Raw genomic sequence first — 14,032 nt, 5'->3', positions numbered from 1 at the left:
ATCTGACTGCTGCTGCATCATCGGCAATGCAGGATGCTTCTTTTTTTTTGCATTACTCTGCAAAAAAAATACAGCAGGAGGTAAGCCTGCTGCTGCAGCCCCCACTGTCGCGTACTTTATCTTGAAGCGATGAACTCCGGTCATTTCATAGACGTAAACATTGCCTTGAGTAATTGTGCAGACACAAAAGTCAGACAGGCCAGGAGGTTATGTCAACAATCTGCACTGTCAAATCTTAATCCAGCAAAAATGCTGGAAAACCATATTCAGAATGCTCGTAATTAAAAAGCACCACCGTCATTTTAATTGAAATGAAGTGTATTATTATTATTACAGAATTTGTTGATAACAGTAAAGCAAAAAGTTTGAGAAAAAGGCTTGGACTTTACAATTGTTGAAGCAGTGTGACATGATTCGAGGTTGAGATACAGTACTGGGAAATAGTATTTCCTCCCTTACCGATTTTTTCAGTTTTTCTCACACTCATGTTTGAGATCAGACAAAGATAATCCGAGTAACTACAAAAAGCATTTCTCAAATGATGATTTTAATAAGGGAAAAACATTATTTACCTGTGATTAACCACACCTTTGTGTTCAATTTCAATATCCACAAAAAGACCTGATCGCTGTCCAATCTGTAGAAACAAGAAACCACCTAATATGAACCTGTCTGACAACATGAAGTAAGCTAAAATATTTTTAAAAAGCAACATAATATAAAGAAATTCAAGAACAGATAAGAGACAAAGTCGTTCACACCCATCTGTCTGCAGTTTCTACGGCTTTGGGACTCCAGCGAACCACAGTGAGAGGCATTATTCAGAGAATGAGAAGACATAGAACAGTGATGAACCTTAAAATAACAATTTTAGCACTTGTCAGAAATAAAGAAAGCATCGTCCATGCAGTGGCTAAACAAATCTACTCCAAGCAGTCCTAATAAGTTGGTAGCAGACCAATGTCTATGTGTAATAGGTCAAAAATAAAACTGTCTGTAAAAAAAGATCTGCACAGCAGAAATTCTTTTTTTGCTAATAGAAAGTTAAATCCATCCTGCAGTACTTGAATGCGCAAAACATGAAATTGATGAGGCACTGTTAGAAATGCCTTAGCTGCTGTAGGAGGCTTGAAACAGACCAAAAAGGTGTTTATTTACCGACACTGAACAGAAACAGACATACAAACCCCCCGTTCAGCAGGTTGCTTCAGGTCCCAGCAGCTGCTCACCCCGATCAGGCAGCCTTTTTATTACCTTTTACTCCTTTAACATAACAGACCTGCCATAAAACCAGGCTACCAAGAACATATATGCACTTAACACCTGAAAATCCCTAAAAAGTTTATTTAACAAATACTGTCAAATAACAATTAGCATGAACACCTTGCAGAGGAAGACACTGACACTGATACCCCTTAAAACATCGGTGCTGAAAAGAAACAAAGCACCACCACAAACGCCAACAATAAAATACTTCACTCTCTGTTTCTCATTGTGTAGTTGTTCATGCAACGTCTTATTAAAAGCAAATAAACATTTCAAATGTGTTTCCAGGTACTGAAGACCTCGATTACATACACAATAGTGGGAAAGATACCTGTTTAGAAAACCACTGTTTCATCACAAGCCAGGGACAGTCCAGTAAAAAGTAAAAGCATGTGCCCTTCCCCCCCACAGTGAAGTAAATATAATCCAATCAATTCTGATTTATGGATCCTGTGTTGCTCTCACACAGTCGGTACACAGCAAAACAACACACCACGTAGATTACAGCTCGCAGAGTGCCTGAAGCAGAGAAATTATACAAAATGATACTAATTCAAGGCGAAACTTTGATTCCTTAAATGTACAAATTGTCGTTGTCACAGCTGATTAAGTTTATGTTGTTTCCAGTTTACTCTTAACCCCTGTTTAATTACTCGTTAACACAAATAGCAAATCAGCCAATGCAATCACATGGCTGCAATTCCAACCATTCAGGCATCTAGACGTGGTGAAGACGACTTGCTGATGTACAAACCAAGCACCAAATAGGTAAAGAAACAGGATTTAGGCGATTGCAAACATAGTATGGTTGTTGGTGCCAGATGAGCTGGTCTGAGTATTTCAGAAACTTCGGATTTAGTAGGAGTTTCACACACAGAAAATGGTCCAACCAAGGTATGCAGAAGACCACCTCTGATGGCACAATACGTCAAACGTTAAAGCTGATGGGCTACAGCAGCAGACGACCCCTCCTAACAGCAAAGAACAGGAAACTGAGGCTACATTAGAAACAGGCTCACAACCTCTGGAAACAATTGGAAAAAAAAAATAGGGGATGCACCGATGTGAAACTTCGGGCCGATAACCGATATTTACAGATTAAATATACTTCCCTACCGTCAACACTGTGAAAAAATGACCACACCGCTGAAAGTGCTTATTTGTTTCCGGACACCACACAATCCTGCGCTGTGTCACAATCACTGTCACATGGCCAAACAAATACCACATGATCAACCCCTTCCCCAACCACATACAAAACTGACAACAAGATGGAGATAAACGTTCGTTATTAATATCAGGACCGATACTGAAAATAGCAAACATCGGCCGATACCGATGTTAATGCCGACATGTCGTGCATTCCTAAAACAGATTTTGATTCCAGCTTCAACATTCAGATGGTTCGGACAGGATTTGGCGTAAACCGCAAGAAAGGTTGGATCCATGGTGCCTTAGCAATGTTTCAGGTTGTTGGTTTGGGTATAACAGAACAGAAGATATTTGAACACATCTTCTGACTGCTACTTCCAGCAGGATAATGCCTCATGACAAAAAGCTCAAATCATCTCAAACCGATTTCGTGTACATGGCAAAGAGTTCACCAAACTCCAATAGAGTCCCTTTTTCGATGTGGTGTACGTCATGGACGTACACCACATCGTACACCAGATAGATCTGCAGAAACTGAGTAATATGTCAATATGGACCAAACTAGGCATTCCTAACAATTTGTACCATGAAGAATTGGTACTTCTAAAGACAAAAAGGGGTCCAACCATGTGCTAGCAACAAATACCTAATAAATGAGGAAATGTGGGTATATGACTGCAATAAATGATATCTACCAGGGCGGTCAGAATCATTATTGTTTGATTTAAGACACTAGCCTGTTGGCTTTCTTAACAACTAGCCATAAAGCGGATCACAACCAAAATAAATTGAAATAGTGTACAATACAAAGTCTTCAGAAAACAATACAGTTAAATTAAATTATACATGAGATTTGAGCCTTTATTATCTTCATAATTTATAGCAATATTTAACAACAAAGAAAAATAAACTGATATGCAGTGGTTTAAGAACGTGGGTATGACATAGTACCAAATGGAAGTTGAATGAAATGGCAACACATTGGTATGAAATTGGAGTAGGAACTGGCGAAGGAACCTATTGAGCCAATAAGACAACAAATTGACTAAACCTGCTTGTTTGAGGAGGTGGAATGACTTCCCGTACTTCCACCGGGAACTCCAGCAACCTCCTCAAGCAACTCCTACACCTGATTGAACACAGTTAACGCTCTGATAAACACTTTGACATAGCCTTTCTGTGACTTTTCCCATCATCCATTCATAAAATCCCTCCTTCATCTGACCGCCCTTGTTGCTTACCACAGAAGATACTTTCAGGACATAATGAGGTTTCCTGCCTAGCCTGAAACCCACACTAACACCACCGAGGGCCAAGATACGTTCCCGATAACATCGTATTACATAATGCTGGAGGAAAACCCCAGATTGCTATTTCACATGATGTTGCACTTGATGATTTGTGTTAAATGACCTTTCAGGTGTCTATCCTCTTACCATGCGCCTGCTACTACACAGAGCATTGCATAATCTGTGGCTTATGAAGCCTGCAGGGAGTGGAGTGTGTCAGGAGGGAGGGGGAGTGTGAATGCTGCCCGAGAGAGATGCAATGCAAATAAACTGAGCTCTTCAGCAACTCAAAGGTGAACATTGTCCTGCCTCAAAGCCAATAATGAAACCAGATAATTGAAGTGTTTTGACAGAGAGCGTCAGATTGGTTCTGATCTGAATTTCTGCCTGCATCTTTCGCCCTAACACACCCCCTCTATGCTCCGATCATCAGCCAGAAGGATGGAGACATCCAGGTGGTAGAAGCTGTGACATTGAGCCAAATGGCAACAAAGGGACATAAGATGATAAAGAAAGAGCAGGGGGCATTTTCCAGCGATGGTACTCTAGTTTGTTTTCACACTTTCTGCTCTCTCCTTTCTTCCATCTTCAAATTAAATGTCACAATCACTTATCTATTCTTGCATCTGGAAAATTCAGCGAAGCAAACGTCCTTGGATTTTAAAGCGTTTTAACCAAATAGACCAACCAAAAGAAGCAAATACAGTGCCTTGCGAAAGTAATTGGCCCCCTTGAACTTGTCAGCCTTTTGCCACATTTCAGGCTTCAAACATAAAGATATAAACTTCTAATTTTTTGTGAAGAAGCAACAACAAGTGGGACACAATCGTGAAGTGGAATGAAATTTATTGGATGTGTCAAACTTGTTTAACAAATAAAAAACTGAAAAGTGGGGCATGCAATATTATTCGGCCCCCTTGTGTTAATACTTTGTAGCGCCACCCTTTGCTACAATTACAGCTGCAAGTCTCTTGAGGTTTGTCTCTATCAGTTTTGCACATCGAGAGACTGAAATTCTTGCCCATTCTTCCTTGCAAAACAGCTCGAGCTCAGTGAGGTTGGATGGAGAGCGTTCATGAACAGCAGTCTTCAGCTCTTTCCACAGATTCTCGATTGGATTCAGGTCTGGACTTTGACTTGGCCATTCCAACACCTGGATACGTTTATTTGTGAACCATTCCATTGTAGATTTGGCTTTATGTTTTGGATCATTGTCTTGTTGGAAGATAAATCTCCGTCCCAGTCTCAGGTCTCTTGCAGACTCCAACAGGTTTTCTTCCAGAATGGTCCTGTGTTTGGCCCCATCCATCTTCCCATCAATTATGACCATCTTCCCTGTCCCTGCTGACGAAAAGCAGGCCCAAACCATAATGCTGCCACCACTATGTTTGACAGTGGGGATGATGTGTTCAGGGTGATGAGCTGTGTTGCTTTTATGCCAAACATATCGTTTTGCATCGTGGCCAAACAGTTTGATTTTGGTTTCATCTGACCAGAGCACCTTCTTCCACATGTTTGGTGTGTCTCCCAGGTGGCTTGTGGCAAACTTTAAACGAGACTTTTTATGGATATCTTTGAGAAATGGCTTTCTTCTTGCCACTCTTCCATAAAGGCCAGATTTTGCAGTGTACGACTGATTGTTGTCCTATGGACAGACTCTTCCACCTCAGCTGTAGATCTCTGCAGTTCATCCAGAGTGATCATGGGCCTCTTGGCTGCATCTCGGATCAGTCTTCTCCTTGTTCAAGATGAGAGTTTAGAGGGACGGCCGGGTCTTGGTAGATTTGCAGCGGTCTGATACTCCTTCCATTTCAATATGATTGCTTGCACAGTGCTCCTTGGGATGTTTAAAGCTTGGGAAATCTTTTTGTATCCAAATCCGGCTTTAAACGTCTCCACAACAGTATCTCGGACCTGCCTGGTGTGTTCCTTGGTTTTCATGATGCTCTCTGCGCTTTGAACAGAACCCTGAGACTATCACAGAGCAGGTGCATTTATACGGAGACTTGATTAAACACAGGTGGATTCTATTTATTATCATCAGTCATTTGGGACAACAATGGATCCTTCAGAGATCCTCACTGAACTTCTGGAGTGAGTTTGCTGCACCGAAAGTAAAGGAGCCGAATAATATTGCACGCCCCACTTTTCAGTTTTTTATTTGTTAAAAAAGTTTGACACATCCAATAAATTTCATTCCACTTCATGATTGTGTCCCACTTGTTGTTGATTCTTCACAAAAAATTTGAATTTTATATCTTTATGTTTGAAGCCTGAAATGTGGCAAGAGGTTGAAAATTTCAAGGGGGCCGAATACTTTCGCAAGGCACTGTAACTGTGAAATGGAAAGAATAATATCTATATACAGTGTATATATATATATATATATATATATATATATATATATATATATATATAGTCAGTCAGTCAGTCATTTTCTACCGCTTATTCCATAGTGGGTCACGGGGAAGCTGGTGTCTATCTCCAGCAGTCTATGGGCGAGAGGGGGAGTACACCCTGGTCAGGTCACCAGTCCATCGCAGGGCAACACACAAACAACCATGCACACACTCATTCATACACCCTAGGGGCAATTTAGAGAGACAAATTAACCTAACAGGCATGTCTTTGGACTGTGGGAGGAAGTTGGAGTACCCGGTGAGAACCCACGCATGCATGGGGAGAACATGCAAACTCCATGCATAAAGACCCCCGGCCGGGAATCGAACCCAGGACCTTCTTGCTGCAAGGCAACAGCGCTCCTTTTGCATGTATGAAACATTCATGCGCACAGATTCTGGACAACACTAATTCAGATGCAGAACAAACAGATGATTCAGTTTGACCTTTACAGAGACATTAGCTCTGGTCTAAATCTGGAAAAACTGCAATCCATTTTAATCCAATGTCACTTTGGGTTCCCGGGGTAAGACTAAAGCAATGACACGTCCGGTTCAGTGTCTCCTTTGGTTAACATGAGAGAACGCCTGATTTGTTGACCAAATGCAAATGTGCTTCTCAGATTCATGCTAATGAAAATGCTTCTGACTCTGCTTTGTCTGATAAGCTGCCACAGCCCGGAATGCTAACAATAAAGGGGTTTATAATCTTCCTCTTAACAGAATAACTCCTGCATGGCCTAAACGGAGCAATGAAACCGTTATGAATAAAAACACAAACAAATCTGAGGGTCTGAGTTGAAGTTTTTCCACGTACAGCTGAAGGTGTCTGTGGAAAAAGCTCCCATGGAAAAAAGAAAACAGGGTCCTAGAAGGGACAAACCAACTACAGTTGGTAGGCTGACCAATGCTTACATTTACATTTCTTGTTACACCATCCAGGGGAAAAAGAGAGCAACTCCAGTGCACTGATTACATTTTTCCCTTAACATTCATCTTTCCATGGGCTAAATATAGGATCACTGAAAACACACGGGAATAGAGGATGGGTGAAAGGCAAGCATTTGGATCAGGAGAAAGAGAAAAAAGAGCAGGGGGTTTATAGAGTTGGGAGGGGCTGCAAAGCTGAGAACATGGCTCAGAGGACCGCCATTGGCCTCATCTTCCCTGACAAGAATGATGGATGCAGTTTATGTCTGCAAAAACGTTTTCACGTTTACCTTCATGCATACCACACATGGCTTCATCACACACTTCTCTACTGCTTTCAGGGTTCCTTCACATTTTTAATCACAAAAGTACAGACTCAGTTTTTCAGACTTCCCACTTCATCTTAAGACTATCTTTAAATTATCATTAGAAAAGTTCAAGATATTCTTTTCACAGATTTGATGGATGGATGGAATAGGGTATAAAGTCTATTCTCTGAACAGCTACAGCAAATAATTAATTTATTCCAGGGTGTAATAGTAAAATGCATTGACAGTATGCAAATTTGGTGAATGAGATCATAACAAATGAGCTGGTCTTATAAAAAATGTATTATGCTGATTTTTTACCCCTGAGACATAAACAGGGGGTCTTGGCTCTTGGACCGACCCGGTTTGTTTAAGCGTGACAGCAGGTCGAGCAAGGACAGAAGCGGAAGCGCCACAGTGAGGGAGACGCTGCACACACAGGGTGTTTTTCTCTTAATGATCAGAGCAGCTGGGTCTTAATTGTGCTGCATCCATGGTTTGGCACTGACTGGGTGGGGTGTGTCTGGGTTTGCTGTGGAGAAAGGACCCCCTGAAAATCTCCCTGAAGATGATGCAGATGAGGCCCCTCGGCTCTCCTCATAGCCTGAAGGGACGGCGGTTAGAGCTTTAAATCTCGGGGAGTTTTTTTGTGTTCCTCAGCAGAACTCGGGAGGTGGATTTAAATGCTTGTTAAAGACAAACATGCCAATAAAATATTCACCAAGTAAATTTTTTATCACCTTTATGTTCCTAAAACTACACATGAGCCCTATCAGGCAGTCCCTTGGGGCACTTTTATTTAAGAACTTTTACAAGATGGGGACAACATTGTAACCAGCAGTGGAAACTTGATTTGTATAATTTTATGCTTGCAGTGAAACATATTCGCAATTTTAAACGGCAATGTACGTAGGTTTGGTACATTATTATGTGCAAGTTGAGTAACTGTAATTTTTTTTATCTTGTTTACTTGTAATCCATGTCTGACGTTGCTTCAGGGACTTGTGGGTTCTGCTAAAGCCAATTCTGAAATGATTAATTTTTATTTTAATATGCTCTTATTAATTTGAAACTGTATCGTGATAATCATCGGAACCGCTTAATAGAAAAAAAATACACTGGTACAATTTATTGTCCGTATCGCCCAGCTCTTCTTGAAAGGTAGTCCTTTAGTTAGCAAGACCAAGTATCACATTAACAATAAAGGGTATAGAAAAGATTATTCTTACTGTAATAATTATGTTATACAATACTTTAGAAGAGAAGAAAGACACTTCGCAAGCATAGTGAGAATCATTGAGAACCTCTAAGAACACTGTTATAAATGAAAGTAAGGAATCATATTAATTTCTTCAAATTATCTGTCAAAAATCATTTCCGAGAAGTGGATCTCAGCTGGTTTAGAGTCATTTCTGGAAAAGGGAAATTGAGTTTTGAAGCTGACTGATGCGCTTCAGATGCTTCTGCTTAACAGCTGGGAGTTTGAGAGGATGTGGTGGTTTGAGTTTTCCACAGAAAGGCAGAGCGGAGTGTTGCTGTGGGAAGCATTTATTAGATTGCCGAGATGGAAGCAGAGAAAAGATTTCATGGCAGCTAATGTCTACAAAACCATGCCTTGGTTAATGAGATTTCTCTAAAACTGCAACATTAATACACTGTAATGGCTGCTTTCTACCATGCACGTGTTCTGGTCTGGACAAACACGTATCCCAACTACGTTGGGAAAATCATTGAAATGCTGACTTTACCAAATGAAAGACAGCAGCAGATCTTTGAGGTTTGTACGTGCTTCACTCTCAGGATGCTGAGCTTTAGATTCATGTCATCCATCCTCAGCTAGTTCCGACACAGTAAGAGGATTACAGCCACACACGTACACACACACTCGCAGCACTGTTGCCATTTTCAGATGATGGATTATTCCAAAACATGCCGCCGCTGCGGAGCTGGCTGGTAGTGATGATTATGATGATGTAACCGCTTTAGCAAAGGAAAAAAGGAAAAAAAAAAAACCAGATGAGTTTGACAATGTGCCATTTTTTCAGAGTCTGGCATGCAGACCAACAAAGAGCCCAGTAACATCAGCAGCTCTGCAAGCATAAAACTCTCATTGTACACTTAACCAGTTGTCAGAGGAAAGAGAGGGACAAAATGAACCCAATCACCCCCAAACCCTGGCAGATGTGCTGCAACACTTAGCTCACTCTCCCTGTGCTCGCTTCGACACTTCTCAGGCATGTCACGAGTTCTCTACAAGAAAATACCTCCAAAAACAGTCCTCACCAAGTCAGGTTCTTAACAGAGACCTCAGGTGACGACTCAGAACAAGTGAATCTTCATGCAAGAAATGTTCTACTCCGGAGCAGCACTACAGAGCTGCATTGTGTCCGAAATAGATGCTCTGCCAGGAATCCACTTCATGTCAAAGATTATTTACAGTGTGATGCACTCAAAACAAAACAAAAAACATAAACAGCTCAGGAGTCCTGCAGCTGCACACCAAGAGCAGTTAAACTGCAGCGTCTGCATCCAACAACCTACCTGACAAGCGGGAGTTACAGCTGTGTGGTTCCGCTCTTCATTGTCCTGTGGGGAATCACTCCAACGAGCTGCCATCATTTCATTCCAAACCACAGAGTGGGGAGAGGTCATTTAGAGCCCACATTGACGTGAGGAGGATAAAGCCCCAAAAAACAAAAGAAAATAGAAAACGAAGGGGGAAAACAAACAAAAAAGATCCTAATCCACAGCGTCCACTTTCTTCATGTCGATCGGTGGCTGCAAATCTGCAGAAAAATATGTAGAAATTAGTCAAACCTAACCTTACTCAACCTGTATCTCAGTATAAGACCATAAAAATCCCATAAATATAGCATAATGGCAACCTTTTGAGTATTTATCTACTTCAGTTAAAAGTAAAATACAAATATAAAAGGAAGTGAAGTATTTGTTTACCTTATACAATTATTAAAACAGATCCACAATATTTTTTATTTACTTTTATTTAAAAGTGACAGTGCACACTATAGCTGCACAGTATATTGAATCAACTGCAGCTTAGGTGTGTGCAATTTTGCAATCGCAACGCAATGTTTGGATGCAGTACTTGGCTGGCTATTCTATTTCCATGCATTTAAACTCCTGAATACAGGTCACCTGAAAGGTCAGTTGGTCTTTCATTGTCTTTTGTGACCACATGGAAAACAGATCCTAATTACCAAGATGCCAAAACTCAAGGATAATGGGCTCATTTTGACGAGGAAAAAGAGCGACTGGGATAATCACAGTCAATATTATTGCAATGTTCAATCGTACTCCATCATGCAAATGTGTCTAATTAAGTCATATAGGATCATTTTCATTCATAGTATCTGAAAGCTTAAGAGTATAAAATTGAGATGCACAATTTATCGAATCAAAGTCATCTACAGAGAATCAATATCTCCAATACTGCAATTGCAGAGCACTGCATGTATGCCAATATATATTTTTCCAACTGAAATGGCTTTCACTGGACCTAACGCCTCCTTATTCATATAGATATTAGCGACCGAGATGCAAAGCACACAGATAGTCGTGAGAAAATCAAAATGATGAAAAAAAGTGAGGCAAAAGAAGTTACACAAGAGACAAATGAAATCAAAAACTTCTGAAACATGTAACAGACACTAATATTGGCATGCAGCTATAAAACTGTAAGTATATATCCTGCAAGCTACATCTGGTGGACAAACTTCCCGAAAGTCATTAATATACAGACTGAAAAGTAGAGGACCGAATGTAAAACCCTGAGGAACACCAACATTACAATGAATCATTTGGACACTCTGTCATCTATGCCAACATATTGTATTTAATTATTTAAATATGGTTAAAAAATGTTATTGTGAAATGACTTACTATGACTTACTATGCAATGAGGACTTTATGGTTGAATGTATTAAGGGCTTTCTTCAAAACAAAACAGGTGGTGGTGATATACAGCTGCATCATCAGCATAAATCATTAGGTGGGAAAACATAATAAACTCAGAAATATATACAAACTAAAACGCATAGGACCAAATATAGAATGTTAAAATACACAAACATGACTTTTGGCCATTTCAAATTTGTCATGTATGCAAACACATTGTTTTCCATTCAAACACAATTATGTCAATTTAATCCCAAAAGCTGTCAAATTACACTGTCGAAATTTGACAATAACAACCTTAAAGGCTTTCTTCCACTTAAGACAGATGACCCCTAACACGCAGTTCTTGTAAAATTTAGCCTATCATCTAGAAAGAAAATATTAGCAGTTTTGGCAGAATAGTTTTTGTGAAACTGACATTTTCTTGTTCTGCACCATGCCACATGCTATTTGAGCAACTGTTTTTTTTGGCGTAGATATACAACTGTATCATCAGCATTCATCTGTAAAGTTACTCCGGGTGAACAAGCCTCAGATAAGTCATTAACATTCAAACAGACAAGGAGTGAACAAATTGTACTTAAGTTAATTGCAGCACAATAACATTTTAATAAATTTGACATGAACCTCATGGCCCAAGCATATCTATAGATACATGCAGTTTACATAATAATGGAAGCAGGTGCACAAGAGATGTTTATAATTTAATTTTTAAATTATTTTAGAATAAAAATGCCTTATAGGGAAAATGTCTGGAAAACATGTGTGCAAAGGATGATACATATAATTTTAAAAGGAAATTTGTGGTTCCCTATGAGGGGAAAGTGCACAAATAAGGACAACACCACAACAGTCATTATGAACCAAGCCACAACCACAGGATACAAAATACAGTTTCCCAAAATAGCACACAAGCAGCTGTTAGGATCCCATTTTTTATCTGATGCTTCAATGAAACTACATCCCAGTGGAGCAGTTACTATAAACCGTTGCAGACAAATAAGGGGACAGACGGGTTGTTGTTATAACTGGGAACAAAACCTACCTGTTACAAATAATGAATAACAGAGTGAAAAGACACGTTGTCCATGATTGTGATGAGAGTAAAGCACTTCCCAGATCCCTCCGTCACTCCAAGGATGGGTTTAAAAAGGCTGTCAAGAGATTATAAAGCGGGATATTCAGTCTCGTTTCAGCGGCACACTGACTGACGGTCGCTACCTGTTAGGAAAAACGCGCTGGAAAAAACACGGTAAACGCCCCTCACGAAGCATTTCTCCGCTAGGGGGGCGTCGAGAAAATTTAACCTGTAGTCTTCATTCATGTCCATCCATTTGCGACATTTAATTCGAGGCGAAAACCACCCCCTTCCCAAACATTGGGACAAAAAGTACTCCTCCGTCCTCCCGTTTGGCGGCGCGACAATCTGAACGAATAACTGACGAATCTCCCAACCCGGTTGCAGCTCCGCCCCCTTCCACTTGCCTCCTCGCAGCATGCTGTCCAATCAGACGGCGGGTTTAAATATGGAAGTGAAAGGCGGGCCAATGGGAGACGTCGTTACATAACGGCTTCAGTAAAGGGTGGAAGCTGGTTCATTCTGGTCACCAGCTGAAAAGCTGCTTTATATTGTTTACGGTGCTGCTGTGGCCATCACATGTGATTTTTAGCACACATTTTATTATTTATTGAAAAACATAACCTAAAACCAATATATTATTATGGATTTAAGCAAAACCGTAAACTACTTTTTATATAAAAAAATACTTCACATCATTAATCCCTTTCTGCAACACAAATAGAAAATTCACATGCAGTATCCTACAGATTGTATGAAATAATGCAGGTTATAATGTTTTGGAAAAATAATAAAATTTTCACATTGTATTTTATTGGTCACCACCACAGAATTTAACGTATTTTAATATTTTTACATTGTTGCATCCCCAACAGCATGATGTTGACACCTCCATGCATTTGGTATTCAGTGTAATATTCATTGCTTCGTTTCCTCCAAATATTGCATTTTGAAATTATCTGTAATTACCTTTGGATTTTATGTGATACACCAAAATAAAGCAGTGAAGCACTATGCAAAAAAAAAAAAATTAAGTGTACGGGTGAAGCAGGACAGGAATGTTGAAGTTTGTATTTGCTTTATGACAAATGGGTAAAAAGTTCAAAGGGTGTGAATATTTATTGAAGCATGCATCTGCCGAGATCTGCATGCATCAGGTATACCCTGATAAAGTTAATTATCAGGTTTATTATGATCGAATTAACCCCTTATTGCCACACATTAGCTTTTGGACGTTTGCACCTTTTAAAGCACACAAATTACAACCCTATATCTTCATAATAAACATCCATCAGGCCCACATACACTTGCTGTCCAACTTCCCAACATCCAGCCACTGCAACATATTTATATTTCCATTATAAACTATAACATCAGTGATCTTAACTTTATTATGGTGACATGTAGGCCATGGCAGCCACATCGGAGCCAGCAGAGCATGAAGAAAAACAGGATTGCACAGCTGATCCATGCAAAGACAAAGCCCTATAGTGTTCTGTTTGCAGGCTACTCCTGCAGCACAATAGAAGGTAGGATAATAGAACGAAGCTTTCCCGGTTTCAGGAGAACCTATTGTCTATAGAGCGCGTGCGCCCTCAATCAGACAATGGAGAAGTTCAACTGATGGATGTAGTTCTCCGCATTATGTGATGGTAAACATGAAGTTACGATTCATTTAATGCAACCTGCTTGTTA

The 14,032-nt window shown here is 40.0% G+C and overlaps 1 protein-coding gene across 1 annotated transcript in view; it reads right to left on the bottom strand.

Annotated features, from left to right (window-relative positions):
• LOC124857754 (rho GTPase-activating protein 21-like) overlaps nt 1-12,712 on the bottom strand; it is a 100,381-nt gene extending 87,669 nt beyond the window's left edge. Inside the window, exons 1-2 of the mRNA XM_047349167.1 lie at nt 12,305-12,712; nt 9,886-10,130 (exon numbers count right to left, since the gene is read on the bottom strand). Coding sequence (XP_047205123.1) covers nt 9,886-9,996 — 111 coding nt within the window. The 5' untranslated portion in view covers nt 9,997-10,130; nt 12,305-12,712. The remainder of the gene's footprint in view (nt 1-9,885; nt 10,131-12,304) is intronic.
• Nucleotides 12,713-14,032: the final 1,320 nt, after the last annotated feature.

Source organism: Girardinichthys multiradiatus, chromosome 21 (genome assembly GCF_021462225.1).
Source record: "Girardinichthys multiradiatus isolate DD_20200921_A chromosome 21, DD_fGirMul_XY1, whole genome shotgun sequence".
NCBI classification, from domain to species: domain Eukaryota; kingdom Metazoa; phylum Chordata; class Actinopteri; order Cyprinodontiformes; family Goodeidae; genus Girardinichthys; species Girardinichthys multiradiatus.
Note: the sequence above shows the minus strand (reverse complement) of the source record. Positions and strands in the feature narration are given on the sequence as shown.